This window comes from Lonchura striata, chromosome 1 (genome assembly GCF_050655825.1).
Source record: "Lonchura striata isolate lonStrDom1 chromosome 1, ASM5065582v1, whole genome shotgun sequence".
NCBI lineage: Eukaryota > Metazoa > Chordata > Aves > Passeriformes > Estrildidae > Lonchura > Lonchura striata.
In genome coordinates this window covers 87,591,818-87,608,928 of record NC_140703.1, presented here as the reverse complement: position 1 = coordinate 87,608,928, position 17,111 = coordinate 87,591,818, and the positions used below count along the sequence as shown (strand labels likewise).

Sequence of the window (17,111 nt, the reverse complement as noted above, 5' to 3'; positions counted from 1 at the left end):
AATGTGCACTAACATGCTGCTAGGGCATGTAATGCAAGTACTCTGCTTATGCAGTTGGCCTAATTTATTTTTTTTTAAAACTTTCTTTCTTTAGAGCCTGCTTTGATGAGCTACAAATGGACCACATTAAAATGTGGCTGTTCTTGGATTATCTCTCTGATGTTATCTATGTTATTGATATGTTTGTCAGGTTCAGAACAGGTGAGTCTTTCTGGGATTTTACAGTCTTTCAAATACTGCATGTATATAAAGGATGGAAACAAAAATTCCTCTGTGGGGTATGACCACTGTAATATCCTGTGAGACTGCAACAGTGGGGGCTTTCGGAAGATGAAGTGTCTGATCAGCTTGGATTTTTTAAGACCATACATTCCAACACTTGCTCTTCACTTGTCTCTAAATTCAGTTCTGTCAGTAATAGGTGTGCCAGATGCTGAGTGCACAGCCAAGCCACTGTAACAGACTGTGTGGGGAAGGACAATAGGGCACTTGGGGCAGGAAACCAGATGCACCCCACAAGTGCTGCTTTTGTAACCAAGCTGTTCAGCATCCTGGTCAGAAGTGGTTATTGAGTTGGTCAAGTGCTAGACCTGGCACCTGTCTCAGCCTTCAGTCTGTGGTCCTGTGCCTGGAACGGCAGTGTGGCCCCTCTGCCACCATCTGTATTTCCTGCAGCCTCTACGAGGTCCTGGCAGGGTTTCCCACTGCCTGGTGGTGGGATAGGGTTAACCCAGGAACCTCTGCTTAGCTCCTGCTTTCCTAGACAGAAATGTGAGCCCAGAGGATCTGTGAGGGCTGTGCCATGCTATGTATGAAGTGGTTCTCTTCAGCTTCTTGTCCCTGTTTCTGTAATCCAGGCAGGCTGAGATTCCAGCCTTAAAAGTGGTATCTATTTTAAACTGAGCAAGGTCATAATATAGGCCTAAGCAATGACATACAGTGATCTGTGTCACCAAGTTACTGAATAGTCCTCGATGCACTTTGGTGCTTGCACTTTGGTCCATGCCAGAGAGCCCCCAGTGTCTGGGGACAGCTAGGAGGACAGCAGAGGTTGGGTGTTGTTCATGGTGGTGTTTTTGGGGGGGACTGGAAGAGCTTATATGTGAATAGAAGCTGTCACGGTAGCTGGTCTTAGGCCACAAAACATCTTCTGTCTCATTCTCTTCACTGGTATAGACACAGCTTCAATATGTCCCTTGAAAGGGTCCAAAACAACATTGATTTTAAAAATGAGAGTAATTTTAGATCTTTCATTTTAACATCTTATCCATTTTTACCTATTTATTTATTTAAAGTTGTGTTGACAGCTTGATGTTAATTATGACCTATGACAAGTTGTAAACATAATTACAAGATGGGCTAAAAATGCTGTCATGTGGGAAGCACACAACCCATGGCAAGCCAAGTTCTTAAACTTAGCAAGTACCTTGTTCAACAGGAAAGTCAGTTTCAGGTACCAGCCGAAATTACAAGAGTGCTGTGTTTGGGGCAAGATGGGGAGAGGTGTTCATCCTCTTTGTGTAGTTAAAATGTCAATTGTGCCAGCTAAATTTACCTCCTGCAGTTACATCTGTTAATGTAATGGGAAAGAACAGAGCAGAAATTAGGCATGTCTAGGCAAAGCAAATTATAAATTTCCATGGGCTGTCCTGATAATGATTATATGGCTGTTAAAGCCTGACTGGAATTTGAATTTTCAGGCCTGGCTTGCAGCTGCAGAATTGCTGGAGCTGTCTCCCAAATGCTTCAGTAAGGTGTCTGCTGTAGTTCCAGGCACTCTAAGAAAGAAGTTGCTTCTTTTAGGTGGCAAAATCTTTGTCAACTCTCTTAACAGTTCCTCCTGGCACTGCCTTTGCCTGCTGCCTTCTCATGTGAGTCTGCAAGGCCCATCTGTCCTGGGGACAGAGGTCCTGGAAGCCTGTGGGGAAGAGTGAGACTTTCTGCTGTCTGAGGGCAGGGTCTGCCTTTGAACTGAGATCTAAGTAGTCCCACGACTACTCTGATCAGCAGCTTCTCCATGGTGCATTTCTGTCTAGCTGCAGGGCCAGTTGGACTGCACTTCACCTATTTGATGACTGTGCACTGTGAAACAGAAAATATTCTTGTTTAGCATACCCTGTGTTCTAATGCTTTCAAAAGATTTTACTCTAAGACTTTAGTTCCATAAGGGAACAAAAAGCCAAGAGATTTTATCTCCTTTCAGGGGGAAGGTGTTTTCAAAGTTGTTTTTCATAACTGTATATCAGAAATTGATCAGTCTGGCCAGCTTTTCTGTTTAGTTGTAAAACTAGAGGGCATATGTGACCAGCTTTATCAGCAGTGTTCTGGGAGGCAACACTTGTGTGGCAGAGGAACTACTTCCATTTGTAGTCACGTCAGTTTGCAGATCCAAAGCCAGATACACACAAATAGATATGGCATTTACAGATGAACCACACGTTCAGAAATACCATGCTTTGTAGGGCACAAAGAAATGCAGCTTGGTGTTCCTCAGCAGAGGCTTCCCTGAGAAAGCTAAGGGGCTTTGTAGGTTGCTAAGGGGTTACTAAAATGTGATAATCCATGATTCACTGGGAATGTTTTGGTTTTTTCTCAGGGGACATTTTCTCCTGAGTGGCCCAATGGGCTGACAGTTGGATATTTCCATTGCAATTGCAGCAAATATTTTGCAGTGCATAAGTTGTTCCTTGTGGAACATTTTTTATGCCCTCAGAGGCACAAAAGAGTACTGTGGCTGTACTCTGCAGCAAAACTCTCATGGCAGTTTATAGCTATTTGTAAATTTTTAAAATCTAATACTTTTCAAAGTCTTTGGAATGAAGAACTATTGATGTGTGAAAGGCTGCTTAGCAGCTCTCTCACTGGAAACACAAAGTGCAAACCAAGGAAAATCATGTCATTTTTAACATTGGACACAAGAGGAAAAATGGGGTGGGGGTAACTGCATTTCTTTATCTTAAGGATATCTATATTGTCTGGGAAAAGCTTCCAACAATCTATTATACCTACTTATTCTTAGTATTTATTTTAAAATATTCCACTCCTATTTTATACACACTTGCTTAACTTTAGTTATGACTCATGCCAGTGATTCATGAAAAATTAGACACTTGAATATCCCTCTTTTTTTCCCGAAGATACTTAAAAAAGATACAGCTGTCGCAGAAAAGAGTGGAAAGCCTCAGGTAGCACTGTGGTGATAATAGAGTCATTGTTCTTAGTCATTATACATCAGCTTTGAAACTTGATTGAAATATTTAAATATGCCATTAAATGACCTCAATATCTGTAAGCATAACAGTACAATTTTAACATTCTTAGGCCTGAAATGTAAGTTACTCACTACTGTTGATGGTATTTTTATTCTAACAAGTAAAATCTTTTTATTCTCTGAAGGCTTCCTTGAACAAGGCTTGCTAGTTCAGGATGAGAAGAAATTACGAGAACATTACACCAAAACTGTGCAGTTCAAACTAGACGTGCTGTCTCTTGTGCCAACAGACCTGGCATATTTCAAGCTTGGTTTGAACTACCCTGAGCTCCGATTTAACCGCTTGCTGAGGATCGCTCGGCTCTTTGAGTTTTTTGACCGTACCGAGACCAGGACAAATTATCCAAACATGTTCCGTATTGGCAATCTGGTGTTATACATCCTTATCATCATCCACTGGAACGCGTGCATATACTTCGCGATATCGAAGGTGATCGGGTTTGGGACCGACACCTGGGTGTATCCCAACGTGTCTGTTCCGGAGTACGCGCGCCTGTCCAGGAAGTACATTTACAGTCTGTACTGGTCGACGCTCACGCTGACGACCATTGGAGAAACGCCGCCCCCGGTGAAGGACGAGGAGTATCTCTTCGTCGTCATCGACTTCCTGGTGGGCGTGCTCATCTTTGCCACCATTGTTGGTAACGTCGGCTCCATGATTTCCAACATGAATGCTTCCAGGGCAGAGTTCCAGGCCAAAGTGGATTCCATTAAACAGTACATGCAATTTCGAAAAGTGACTAAGGATTTGGAAGCCAGGGTTATTAAGTGGTTTGATTACCTCTGGACCAACAAGAAAACAGTAGATGAGAAGGAAGTTCTCAAAAATCTGCCTGACAAGTTGAAGGCTGAAATTGCCATCAATGTCCATTTGGACACGCTGAGGAAAGTGCGTATATTCCAGGATTGTGAAGCTGGACTTCTCATTGAGCTGGTGCTGAAACTGAAACCTACGGTCTTCAGTCCTGGTGACTACATTTGCAAAAAAGGAGATATTGGAAGAGAAATGTACATTATTAAAGAGGGAAAATTGGCTGTGGTGGCAGATGATGGCATAACCCAATTTGTAGTCCTAAGCGATGGCAGCTACTTTGGTGAAATCAGCATCCTAAACATCAAAGGTAGCAAATCTGGCAACAGGAGGACAGCCAACATTAGGAGTATTGGTTATTCTGATTTGTTCTGCTTGTCTAAGGATGATTTAATGGAAGCCCTCACAGAATATCCAGAAGCCAAAAAGGCTCTGGAAGAGAAAGGACGTCAAATTCTGATGAAAGACAATTTAATAGACGAGGAGGCAGCAAAAGCGGGAGCTGACCCAAAAGACTTGGAAGAAAAAATAGGACGACTTGAAGTAGCTCTGGATACGCTGCAGACTAGGTTTGCGAGGCTCATGGCAGAATACACTGCATCTCAACAAAAGGTGAAACAGAGACTTGCCAGAGTAGAAACCCGAGTGAAAAAATATGGTAGTGGCAGCTTATCAGTTGCAGAAGCAGAGGCTGAAAAACCTGAGGAGAAAAAGCAGTAATGGAGTACTTATATTTCCTCATTTATTGGAGAAAGTTGAAGCACTGAAAGCCATAAATGTATGTAAATATGTGTGTGCATACATAGACATAATTATTTTTATATGAACTCAAGAGAATGGTTTTTAGCATTTTTAACTGAAGCAGTATTTTCTTGTAAATAGAACACTGTCACCTTTTTCTTGGGGGGAGATTTGGTCCAGAACTTGGTATTTTTTTGTACTGAGAGTGGGTTTCTTACAAGTCATGCTCAGAATGTCTGTTGTGTTTGGTACCTGTAGGTCTTGACACATTGTCTCTTCCTGCCCATTGTGCGTTAAGAAGGCATTGTACTTGAAGTAGAATATATTAATTTTTCTCCTTTTTAAGAGCTTAAAAAATGTTTATAGGGTACCCTGCTCTAACTTGCTACTTTAGTAGCTGATTAAATGCTTGGATGGATGTCTGGGTTTCTCAAAATTCTTGTTCTTTCACAGTCTGTGCAAACAGCTGGACGACAGCTAAGCAGTGTCAGGCACCTGGCCATTGCAGTGCACCCTGCATGTGTCTGAAATAGCTGTGTGTTTGGATCCTTTAGTCTGATTCTCTCTAATGAGCTGGGCTCTGCACAAAGGACCGTGCTGACAGAGTAGCAGTGCTCATTCACGTCCCTTCTGGCAGGCTCTGTGACAGCCTTTGGTGCTCTGCAACTGCTTCACCAAGGCAGAGAGTGTGGTATCCTCCTTTCTTGTTTTTTTGGCCCAGTTTCAGCTGCACTGGTAAAACCCTCACTTGGAAGGGAGTCCCCCTGAAGCTCACTGGTGGAAGGGTAATAAGGTTTCACTGAACCTGGGAGGCGAAAAGTGGGTCTTAGTGTGTGCAGCTCCCCTATGTAGTGTGCTGAGTGAACTCCCTGGCAAGTGGGCAGTCCTGAGGGAGGCTACTGAGAAATCCCATGGGCTGGCAGGGCAGGCTGGCACTGCCTGCCAGGCAGCTTGCTCCCACAACAGGTTTTCTGCAAGGCGGGGATAACAAGCCCTGTGTTCCAAAGCCATTCTGGTCACTTACGCCTATGTTTTCTTCCTTTTTATTTCTTCTGAGGATGTCTACTCCGTCCCCTTTGCTGTTTACAGCCATCTTTTCTCCAAAGTAGTTGTCACACTACCATGTTTCTATTAGGGACAATGCAGAAGATGTTAGCTTTCATTTTTTACCATACAGTATTTTGCTGTCATGAAATTTTCCCTATGTTACTTTCATCCTCCTGTATCTCACTGGCTTTTGAAAGGTATGGAGTAGCAGAGGCTGTTCAGCATGTATGGCATGGGATCCTCCAGTGGCATTAGGCATTACTATGGGCAGTGTTCTGACTTTAGTTGTTTTCAGGCCTGACTTATGATAGCATCTGTGACTGATGTCTTGTTGGAAAATTGGTGAGAAACCCACTGAGAAGATGGTGGTTTGACTGGGTGACAGTGGATTGAAAAGAGACAGTTTTGCTAAATGAGTACAACTGCTAAGAGTAAGTCCTTGTCTCCAGGCAAGCAGCTGTTCCCTTCTATTGACACTTCTGAGCCTGGTGAGGGAGACAAATCTGTCAATGATGAAGGAATGAAGCTTTGCCAGCAATACTGGCAAAGGGACAACTGGGTAGTAATGGCCACACTTGGCCCTTGTCTAAACTCCTGTTATGGTTAGTATAAAAGCCAACTGTCCTTACGGATCTTCCCTAGATTGGGCTTAACCTCTATTATCAAAGTATCCACTGATTGTAATAAGTGGTTTGGAAAGTAGTCAAGATCTGTTTGTGGCCAGTGGCACTCAGGAGTTGCTCCATCAGCTGAATCTTGTCCTTATTTTCTTTAAGGGCTTGAGAGAAATGGGGGAGCTCCGAGAGGCTGGTTTTGGCAGGGGTGTAGTGCCCTTGGTCCCACCCAGAGGCAGGCACGGCTGAGGTGCAGCTGGGCTCACTGCAGGGTACCCCTGTGAGCACAGACTGTACCATCACAGGCTGCTCAACTTGCAACTTCCACCTTGTGACAGAGCCGGGTACCACACTCACCTTGGCTGACATTCACTGCTATGTGACTCAAACCCACTGTATCTGGTAGGGGTTTCATGCATATTGACATGTTCTCCATCAATCATCATTCTCTGTAAATACCTAACTGTCTACCTAAATAGCACAGTTGTTCCAGCCCACTAGGTATATGTGAGTAAAACTGTTTAAAGTACTCTTTATACCAAATTTATACCTGTTTAAAAACCCTAAAAAACACAGGACTGCATCTTTACCTGATGGATCAGAACAGCCTAATCTATCAGTTAAATACATGTTTGCTCTTCCCTTTCCATGCCTCTTGAATTGGTTTTCATACACCAGAAAAGAGTATTTTGATGCTATTGGCTTCAGTCACTTTGAAACATATGGCTTCTGGCATGATGAAATCACATCCTTTGGTGTCTTTGATCTCTGTAAGATTTTTTTCTTCTTCTTTAATGTGGCTACAGGATGTACATTAAAATATTTTGAGTAATGTTCAAGCAACTCTGTGTTTTCTCTTACCCATATCGTTCTAGATTTTAGTGTTTCATGACAGACTTTGATCATGTCACCATTACAAGGCCTGGAAAATTGTTAACTGGAGCAGAGATCTGACTAAGTGGGAATGGTGGTCTCCCCTCACAGCAGGGCAGCTGGCACACAGCTTTGGTCCTGGGCCCAGTTTTGACATCATCCTTGTGTTTGCAGATACCACACAGGCACGAGAGTCTGACCATTATGGCACTGCCCAAGGGGTGCCGGGTCCCATGGGGCACAGAGCCTGCCAGGCTCTTCATGGTGCTGCTACCTGTCTCCTGTCTGCCCCTTCCCAGCTCCAGGCAGGGTGGCACAGCAGGGACAGTGGCCTGTCTAGCAGAAATAAACGTGTGCAGCTTTCTGCTACTCGCACGCAGTCACCTTCCAAAAATTGCCTGGCACAGGCGGGGCTGGGCTTGTTCTTCAACCCTGCCACAAGAGAAAGCAGAGCACAGGGCAATGTTTGCAGAGCGTTTGACCACAGGCCCTGACTCTAGAAATAGGTTTAATGGCCACAGCGCTCACTTCACATGGGCCTAAGCAGGTAGCCAGTGGCTGGCACTGCTGCTCCAAACTGCCTGTGCTGAGTGAGACACCAGATGGGCAAAGTCTGAGGTTTGAACATCTCCACATGCAGGAGAGGAGAGGTGGTGGAGTGGCACACCATGCTCTAGCTGCTGCTCAGAGTGAGCTTTTCCAGGGAAAGCGCCTCAAGCCTTCTCAGACCCTGTACCCTGACAGCAAATGATTTCAGCCTTGCTCCTCTCAAGTTCTGTCAGTGCTCTCCCCATCCTTTTACCATCATCCCCTATTATTTTACTTTACAGATTTACAGCAGAAAACTTCCCTGGCAAATTCAATGAACTGGACTTCAGAAGCAGCATTGACAGCAAAACAGCTCATGTATTTGTACAGCTGAGGGTTTGGGTTTCCTTTACAGTGCAGCTTTTTCTTCAGAAACAGCCCAGGGAAGGTACAGTCATGCTTTTAATACTCTTTTCTCCAAGGCGTCGGCTTTAGAGTTTCCTGCCAAATATTTATTAATGTACAATATGAGGGCTTTACTTTACGTTAGAAACCAAAGTGTTCATTGTCCTTGCCCCTGCAAAAGCATTAGTGCTTTCTCTGAGTTGGTTCGTGTGTTGGTGGTTTTGGAAGACACTCTTGTGTCTGTATCACTGCTGACACCAAGGAGGAGACATTCACAGGCCAAACCTAGGCCAGGCTGTCCAGTGAGGTGACACACGTGGACTAAAGGAGAGCTACTCTTCACCTTCAAGATTTGCAAGATGACAGCATTTGCACTTGGCTTCAAGATCCCCCTGCTCTTCTGCTGTTTCCAACCTGGAACAAAAAGAATGGATCAAACCCTGTTCTACATAATTCAGCATTTCCAAAAACACCTTGTGTATCCCTCAAAGCAAAACAAATTATAATCACTAAATGCATCTGGCAAGTGTACAGACAGTTAAAGTGCAAGGTTTCAGTTGTGGCAGCTTTCCTGAGGGAAGCCATCCATCTGGGATTCCCCTCTACTCCCCAGTCCCATTCATAGCCCAGAGTATGAGAAGGGTGCCTGAGGGGGGAAAACCACACAAGCTCTAAGGAACAAGCTCTAGGGCTGAAGATGGTCAGGCCTTTTGTTTCTGAAATGCAGGTTTTGCAATCATTTCCAGCTCACGAGGGCTGAGGCTTGCTGCTGCCAGCTGCTCTTGCAGCTTCACTGCGGCAAATACAGTTCTGCTGTTCTGTGTTCACAATCCTCCCTCTTCCTTCCACACCCTCGGAGCAAAGGGAGGAGGAAAAGCTTGCACTCTTCAAGCAGTTATTTAAGGATGAACACAAGCATTAGCTTTATTCCAGAAGCAGCAGCAGGTCTCACAGATCTCCTTCAGCAGAAGCTGGGAGGTCCCCTGGGTTCCTGCAAGGAGAGTGCAGGTTGCAGTGCCAATGGCTCAGCTTCCATGGGCCGCCTTCCCAAGAGGCTGAGGACACTGGTCAGCTCTAACAGAGATCTCTTATTTGTACAGGTAAATCAGGGGTAGAGTACTAAAACCAGAAGTGTAGAAGCATGGAAGGAATTTACTAATGGATGCTATTCCATTTTTATTTCCTTAGCATTTGTGGTGCCTGGTACCAGCCTTTCTGTAAGAGGGCAACTGAAGAACACTAACAGAAAATCAAGGAAAGCGTGGCTGGTTGTATTGTAGAGCGATGGGCAGCTTGATGAATTTCTTAGCTTTTTGTTTGTTTAGTATGTAATTTCTTTAGCTGTCTAACAAGGAAAAAACCCCACACCATTCTGTTCTTACTGTCAACAGTTACATCCCCTCATTGCCCTGGAAGGGGAACCAGCCCAAAGCAGTCACACCCAAGCAGCCCCTTCAGGTGAGTAGCATGGCAAGAACTCATGGGCACTACTTGCCTTTCCAGATGAGACAGAGAAGCACAAAAACATTTTTTTTTTTTCTTTTGTGTAGCATGCTGCCAGGTCTGAGAAATCAAACCAACTGTGCTGTAAAGATCTACTCTTTTTAGGAGAACCAATTGGCAGTTCCTCATCAAAGTACAAATACTTTACTTGCAGACTAGTGCAGATAATTAATCCAACTTCCTGCAGTGGGATTCCCAATGTTTTCAGATTACTTGTAGATTTAGGCTGTTTAAAGCAAGTCATCAGAGGTCCATTGCTTGGCACAGGAAAGCCTCTCACAGCAGCAGCTTTGGGTATAATCAGTGAAGAAATGATCCAGAGGTGGGAATTTTAAGTTCTGACTCTTGAAAACCCAAAGCCTCATCTCCTTGCAGTAAAAGCTGCCTCTAACCACACTTGCATCAAGGTTAGGAAAAAGGCTCATGTCTAGCAGGACAAAGCTACAGAGCTTTTCCAGCAAAGCAGCTCATGCCTTTCCAAACACAGTGGTGGCCTCCACAGTTCATTTAGCCTGTCAGCCACAGCCAGGCTTCTCATGCATAGTTCAGCCTGAGCACTGACAGCACAGGAGAGGCTCGTGGCTTAAGGCAGATTGACAAAGGAGCTGTCCCAGGCATAAACACTTTCAATTCAGGGCTTCAAGGCTGGCAGTTTCATTGCCATAACCTGACTGCACCAACTGTGAGCACTGACAGCCCAAGAAGGGTAAATGTGGTGAGGAAGAAGAGCAGCAAAAGAGCTATGCAGCACCTCCAGGCAGCTGGTGGCAGTTCAAAACCACAGCCACCCCGGAGCAGGGGTGACAGATGTGCTGGGCAAGGGAGACACCCCAAGCTGCTCAGTTTCTTGCCACCAGGAAAGGGAGGTTGGTACAGAAGGGATGCTGCAATCTGGAGCCAGAGAGAAAAAGCAGACAGGGGAGCCCCTGTAGAGTTTTCTAAACTGATTTACGCTTTGGCGGGCAGAAGGGGCCCAAGCCAGACCAATGGGTGACAGGAATGACTCCAGAAGGGCATGTTCCCCCTCCCCAGCCACGGCCAGTGCTGAGGGCAAACCTGTTGTGCAGCATAGCAGAGCTGCCTACTCCATACAGGGTTTAGTCCTACACAGCTTCACTCTCACTTGGGCAGGGCAAAGGGAAAATTTCAGAGCAAACTCAGGAGGTGCTGAGACCAATTGATGCTGCCATCAGCCACTAGAGTGTAATCATTCTCAGGATCCAAGATTCCCAGAGGAAAGGTAAAAAAAAACAGAGTATGGCTGCTGGAGGCTTCCACCTTGCAGATGTTGGGAAGAAACTGCTGTTTTTACCACCCACAGCTCTGCAGTAGTGATGGATCTTAGGCTGAGACAGCAGGCAAATCATTGCCACCAACTGCCCCAAGGGTCACTGCTGGGCTGCAGCAGTGTCCAAAAGCACTGGCTCCACACCAGCCCTTGTTCTGCAGAAGCCAAGAGCACAAAAGAGAAACCAAGGACTAATCCATCCTCTGAAGGTGGCAACAGAGGGCAGGGGTGGTCCCAGAAAGAGCGTCCCAAACTCAGGAAACCTTTCCTAAGGCTTAAACACTGAGAAATCCTCTTCTCCAAAATCAAAGCTAGCATGCAAACTGTTTGGGATGACAAAACTTCTTGTCCAAGTTGCTGCAGGTCTGGAGCAGGATTGCTTCTGAAAAGCCTGAGGATGTTGTCTGGAACAACTCCTGGCACAGGAGCAATGCTCTTACCCAGGCTGGCTGCTGGCTACTACGGCTTGGGCAGAAAGCTGAGGCTGGGCTCCAGCCCTTACACCAAATGAGCCAGACAAGAATTTTGTTAGAAAGGATATATTCTTGGGGATTTCAGTTTGGGAATAAGACACTCTCCACAGAGATTAAAGTTGTAAAAACACTAGTGCAAGAGGAACCCTTATCAGATGCTCACAAAGAGGTCTGTGTTGTGCTTTTAAAGGAAAGCATCCATTTTTGAGAAATAATGTCATTTGTTTTATTTCAGGTGGCTTGATACAAAATTCATAGTATTCTTCATGCATAGATAAAAATTAAAAATCAGTGTGCATGGCACAAGGGAGATTTTTCTTTTGAGGGTGTTTTGAGAACACCCTTTCATCTAGAAAACATTATTTTGCCAAGTTCCCAATTTTTATTAAAATCAGTTATATTAGGAAACAAAACCCCTTCAATTGTAACAAATTGGCTTACCTGATCTTTATCTCTTGCTGCTCAAACACAGAGCACTTGCAAAGGGAAATATTAAAGCAAAGGTAGCAAGACATGATGTATGGCAGTTCAACCTGGGACAGGGAAGTTCAGCTAGTTGCCATTTCATGGACACTTGAGCACTGTTACTCTCTCTGCTGTCCCATACAGGTCTGGAAGCAGAAGGTTGCAGTGGGAAGACAGTTTTAGAAGATTTTCTCTGTACATGATCCCAGTGGCACAGCAGATCCACCAGAGCCTTTGGTGATTTTAAGAAAGGCTTCATGTCAGCTTTGCAAGTAGCAGTTGAGCCACAAATCTCTGCAGTTTTTATCTTCACTTGACATTAGTCAGTCCAAGCTGTGAGCCAAGGCCACAGGATCAGCAGGATCCCTGCACTTGCAGTTGTATGCAGTTGAGCTGTACTGCCTGTCCTTTGAAGGGCAGAAGTTTAACTCCAGCAACTGGCTGACTTTCACAGTCAGCTCTGGTCTCAGTTTTTAAGTCTCAAAACTATGCACCCAACAAAATAATGTAGGAGTTCCTAATGCAATCTTTTGTCCTAAAATAGAATAATGATTCCCACCCTCCACTTGTATCTCCAGTGCCTTTGTCTCTTAAGACATTTCCCCTCACAGAAATCCCAGCAGGATCTATATTGAGCAAGACATCCATAAACACAAGCACACTAGGCAAACTTCAGCTATTTATCAGAATCACTCCATGATATATCCTACAAATACAGCAGAGCAGAAAAAAACCTACACTTGTATATCTGCAATTAAAACCACTTCCCACACACTTTTTAATTGATTAATGAATAACAACAATACAACTAACAGTTGAAGACATCTTCAGATGGAGCACTAGAGAAAAATACTGTGACATTTCATGGGTTTTCCAAATGAATTCATCTGGGTGAGAAATTACCTAAAGACTAATGCCAGTATCAACTCTTACTTCCAAAGCAGCATCCCTTCCATGATTCAGTATAAATATGAATTTTTAAAAACTAATTTTATTAAGTCCCCAGTGGTCTTAGGAATTTTATGACAATTTAATTGAACTTTCAACTATGAACAAGAACTGTAAGTAACTTAGCACAAACCCTTGTGACTGAGACTAAGCATAATAAACTCAGCTCTTGTTAGGAAAAGCTTGATTTTGAATAGCTTAACTTGAAAGGAATTCCTGCTCCATCTTGCATGCTGATATTATTTTCTGCATAGTAAATAAAGCACAGGTCACACATTCCACCAAATTAATATTCATCATAAAAACTCTTGAGGCAACCAGGAAATTCTTAATCCTCTTGTGAGAATAAAAATTTACGTGGAAGTAAATGGTTACAACAGTGCAACGGAAACACCTTAAAGCTGATGATGTGGGGATTGTCTTCTTCCAGAACATGAGCAGCATGGAAACCTGTGTCCAATTCCCTGCTTCACAGAGCAGAAGCCCAGGCAGGCACCTGGGCAGCTCAAACTGCAGCTTCCTGGAGGCTAAGCCCACTAGGTCCATCCCACCTCTGTGGTGTCAGATGGGACAGGAAGCTCCTGCTTCAGCAGTGAAGCCACTGTTAGATGAGAGGCATGGACTGACTACTGCAACACAGAATTCCTTGGAGCCCTGGGCTCATTTCAGCATTAGCTTTCCTCAGAATGCAGGGTTGGAGGGGGTCCCCTTGGCTGCCACCATCCTGTCTCACGCTGCTGCCTGCCAAATGGAAAACAAGCCCAGTGAGAAGCACAGAACACTATTCCTTAGTTAACCGAACTAGGCTCACTGCTGACAGTTGTTCCTGAAATCTTTTTAGCATGAAGCAAAAGCTTTGATCTTTTCAAAGGTGATGCTGTTTAGGCAGCATTACGTGCTAACATACCCCCAGAGCTAAACAAAACCATTTCTCCCTGCTAATTAAATCTGAAACAGTGCCACATTAAGATGATTCTTTTCAGGGCATTACTTCTCTTGCACTACCACCATTTTTGAAGCATGTGACAGTACAATACACAGAAGCCTGATGGCCTCTTTGCACTGAGGTTGGAAACATTCAGGCAGTCTGTTAGGGTTCAAAAGGAGATACTTGAAGAGGTATGTTTCATTTGTCAAATAAGGCAATGCTGAGATGTCCGAAATATTTTCTTGTCAACATACTGAAGACACCCTGTGAAGAGAACACCACCACACTGGCATCAGACTACTACCTTGGAAGAGGAATTGTCTGTCTCATTGAAGAGAGGTATTTCCATGCCACATAAGTACACTTAAGTCTCCAAGTTTTGTAGACCTTAACTTTGCTAGATACTGTGAAAGACATTCCAGGTGTGCCAGGAGCCCAGAAAAAACCTCCAAACCAAACCCAACTTAAAATAGCATTTTCCCCTTCAAACAGAACAACTTCTGTAGGACAGGAATGCAGCCTGAAGCTATTAGACTTCAAGATTTATTTATTTTAAACCTTATCAACTGGTGCTACTGAACAACTAGTGCACTTACACCAGCCCTAAGAAGATAAGGTTTCAATACAGTGGTATCTGGGGGGAGGCAGTATATATTTACATGACAAATCAGTCAAATATTAAGTACTTATATCTTACCTGAAAATGATTCCTTGAAAAACAACATAGGCTTTTGAAAGCCAATGCCATTATGCATTATGTTAATCTTAATGCTAAAGGAAAACAGAAAGCATATTTACAATGTCAACAATTGAATTAAGAGAACTTTGCATTGCTATTCAGTTATGCTGTCTGCACAGCTTTTAGACCTATATAAAAAACGCCAACATGAATCACATATATCTGTTGTCTGGGGGCAACCACAAACCAACAGCTGAATTAGTGTAAGAAGAGTTACAGGGATAGAGCTTAACACATTAGACTGTGAACATAGTACATACCACACAGCAGCATCATGATGTGTTTGTGCTCGTAGTGAATAACCTTAAGGCACTCAGCAAATGTTCTTACCACCTACAGTAAGAGCTGCTCCAAACTTGAAGGGCTCAGCAGGCACTGTTGTCAACCACTACACTGAGAGGTAGGGTATCTTGTGTTTTCCTCCTTTGGGACATACAAAAAGGTGGACATACAAGAGGGCAGGCCTTAAGGGCCACCTCAGAGATCAAAGGCCAGAAGACAGACAGCATCTTTCCCTCCCCAGCACGTTTCAGTCCCACGTGTCCAGGCCACCTGGCATTGGCTTGGATTTGAGAGGGGAACATCACTACAGTTCACTTGTGGAGACCTTTCTGTACCTGTAACCCTCAAATTATGCAGTACTACAACAATGTCTAATCAAACCATTTAATATCTAATTTATCAAAGTAAGAAACTTCTCTTCTTTTTCACTGAACCATGGTGAAAAAAGGTCATTGTTTTATTCAGCATCATAGTTACATAACAGTTGTCTGTTTCTATTACTAGAAAGAATTTATTAAAATAGTCCTGAAAGACATCTTTTCTTTTTCCAATGATTTCAAAACTAAGCCTTTTAATGCCAATTCCACAGTCACGGGTTTGATCGGTAGTAGCCAGTAATAACAATTGTCAAGGCACAAGCTCAGCTCTGCACACCTGCTGCAGCTTGTATTGGAAAAGAGATATGCCAGTTACATCTGCACTTACAAAATGCAGAATCCCTTCATTGTATATTGCAACAGGAGAAATTAACATTAAACACAGACTAAGAAAGGTAAAGGATTTATTTCTGATATGATTTGTAGAGTTAAATTAAAAACCTACTGAATACTTTATGCAGTAGATTAACATAACCTTAGTACTTACTTTCTAAAAGTTTATTTAATGGTTGGAAGTGTACAACATGAAGTAGGCCTCACGTTTAATATTGTTCAATTTTGCTTATTGTTAGATGAGATTAAAACACAGTAGCCATCCCTTTAGACTATGGTGCAACACTGATCATGTGCCTTGATAGGTAGGAAAAATGATTCATTAAATAAATGATGATGACATAACATATAGGGAAGACTTTGGATTGTCTATTTTAAATGTCAACATAATAGGCAATTAAGAATAGAACTTCATTTTAAGTGCACTTCCACATGCTTTGTTTATAATATAGCAAAAACTTCCTATCTTTTTTCCAGACACTTCACTCCCTATTCTAAAGCTGTTCAGTTGAAAATGCACTTTCCCCAGTAAACTTCTTTTTTTTAAAAAGTAACTAAAATTTCTACCCTTTCATATGCTAAGAAATGTTTCCTAATTAAAAACACAGTTTATTACAAGACATGTGAAGACAACATATAGTGAAATGAATTTTAATTGTTGTGCTGTGACTAAAGTAAAGTTCTCAAGGCTGCAATTTAACATTCCAAGTTCTCCCTTCCATCTTTATTGATTCTTAAGATTTTGCACAGAAACTCTTTGGGGGCTAGAACAGCAGTAATTGCATCACACTGTTTTTCAAGACTTCAAGTTTCAAAAGCAAACTCTTCAAAAAGTACAGTTCTTGATTTGATTAGATACAGGGACAAAAATATAGCACATACTTGAAGGTTACATGGTCTACAAATGATGGCAATATTTTCCTTGGGAGAGTACAGTTTGTTTTCTTGTAAATACTCAAAAAGGCTCAACTTCAAGCAGTAATAAACACAAGCAAAAGTGATTTAACCCTTAAAATAAATATTCAGGAAAACCTCTCTGTACATACAAGTGAAAGAATATGTAACACTTTCACGCTAAAAGAAAAAATAAAGATTTTGTTCATATAAGCAGCTGAAATCTGCTGTTCCAGCCCAATGTCCCCAGTAAAGAAGGGAGGCACAAACACAGGTGACTACTGTAGCTCACTATCTTATGGCCTTTTTGGACAGGGACATCATCACCATCATTTTTTAATCCCTTTTGTTATACTTATTACAGCATGCCAAATCCTTTGGCATATGTGATGGCCTTCAATAATCTTTCTTTAAGCTTTTCTTTGCTTGAGTATTCCGGAAGCAAAAGTACATTAAAGCATGTGTGAGATGTAGGTAACCTGTGGGAGAAAAAAATACAAGAATTCAGATCTTGAAACAGGCAAAAGAAATACATCTCTATTTTACAAGTCCAAAAATAATGAATCTGAAGAAAGTAAAATTTTCTTATAG

The 17,111-nt window shown here is 42.9% G+C and overlaps 2 protein-coding genes and 1 long non-coding RNA gene across 8 annotated transcripts in view; 1 reads left to right on the top strand and 2 right to left on the bottom strand.

The window, feature by feature from the left end:
* CNGA3 (cyclic nucleotide gated channel subunit alpha 3) overlaps positions 1-7,327 on the top strand; it is a 29,343-nt gene extending 22,016 nt beyond the window's left edge. For all 3 annotated transcript variants that reach the window (XM_021546676.4, XM_085582686.1, XM_085582678.1), the window contains 2 exons: positions 95-201; positions 3,397-7,327. In XM_021546676.4, the coding sequence (XP_021402351.1) occupies positions 95-201; positions 3,397-4,802 (1,513 nt within the window). In that variant the 3' untranslated portion in view covers positions 4,803-7,327. The remainder of the gene's footprint in view (positions 1-94; positions 202-3,396) is intronic.
* A 916-nt stretch (positions 7,328-8,243) lies between these two features.
* On the bottom strand, positions 8,244-13,709 carry LOC146768753 (uncharacterized). Its single transcript, XR_014956157.1, has 2 exons — positions 11,996-13,709; positions 8,244-8,704 (listed from the first exon to the last, which is right to left on the bottom strand). It is a non-coding gene; the product is annotated as an uncharacterized LOC146768753 (long non-coding RNA).
* A 1,641-nt stretch (positions 13,710-15,350) lies between these two features.
* The window catches only part of UBE3A (ubiquitin protein ligase E3A), a 53,457-nt gene continuing 51,696 nt past the window's right edge, over positions 15,351-17,111 (bottom strand). For all 4 annotated transcript variants that reach the window (XM_085582655.1, XM_021546696.4, XM_021546698.4 and 1 more), the window contains one exon: positions 15,351-16,999. In XM_085582655.1, coding sequence (XP_085438781.1) covers positions 16,879-16,999 — 121 coding nt within the window. In that variant the 3' untranslated portion in view covers positions 15,351-16,878. The remainder of the gene's footprint in view (positions 17,000-17,111) is intronic.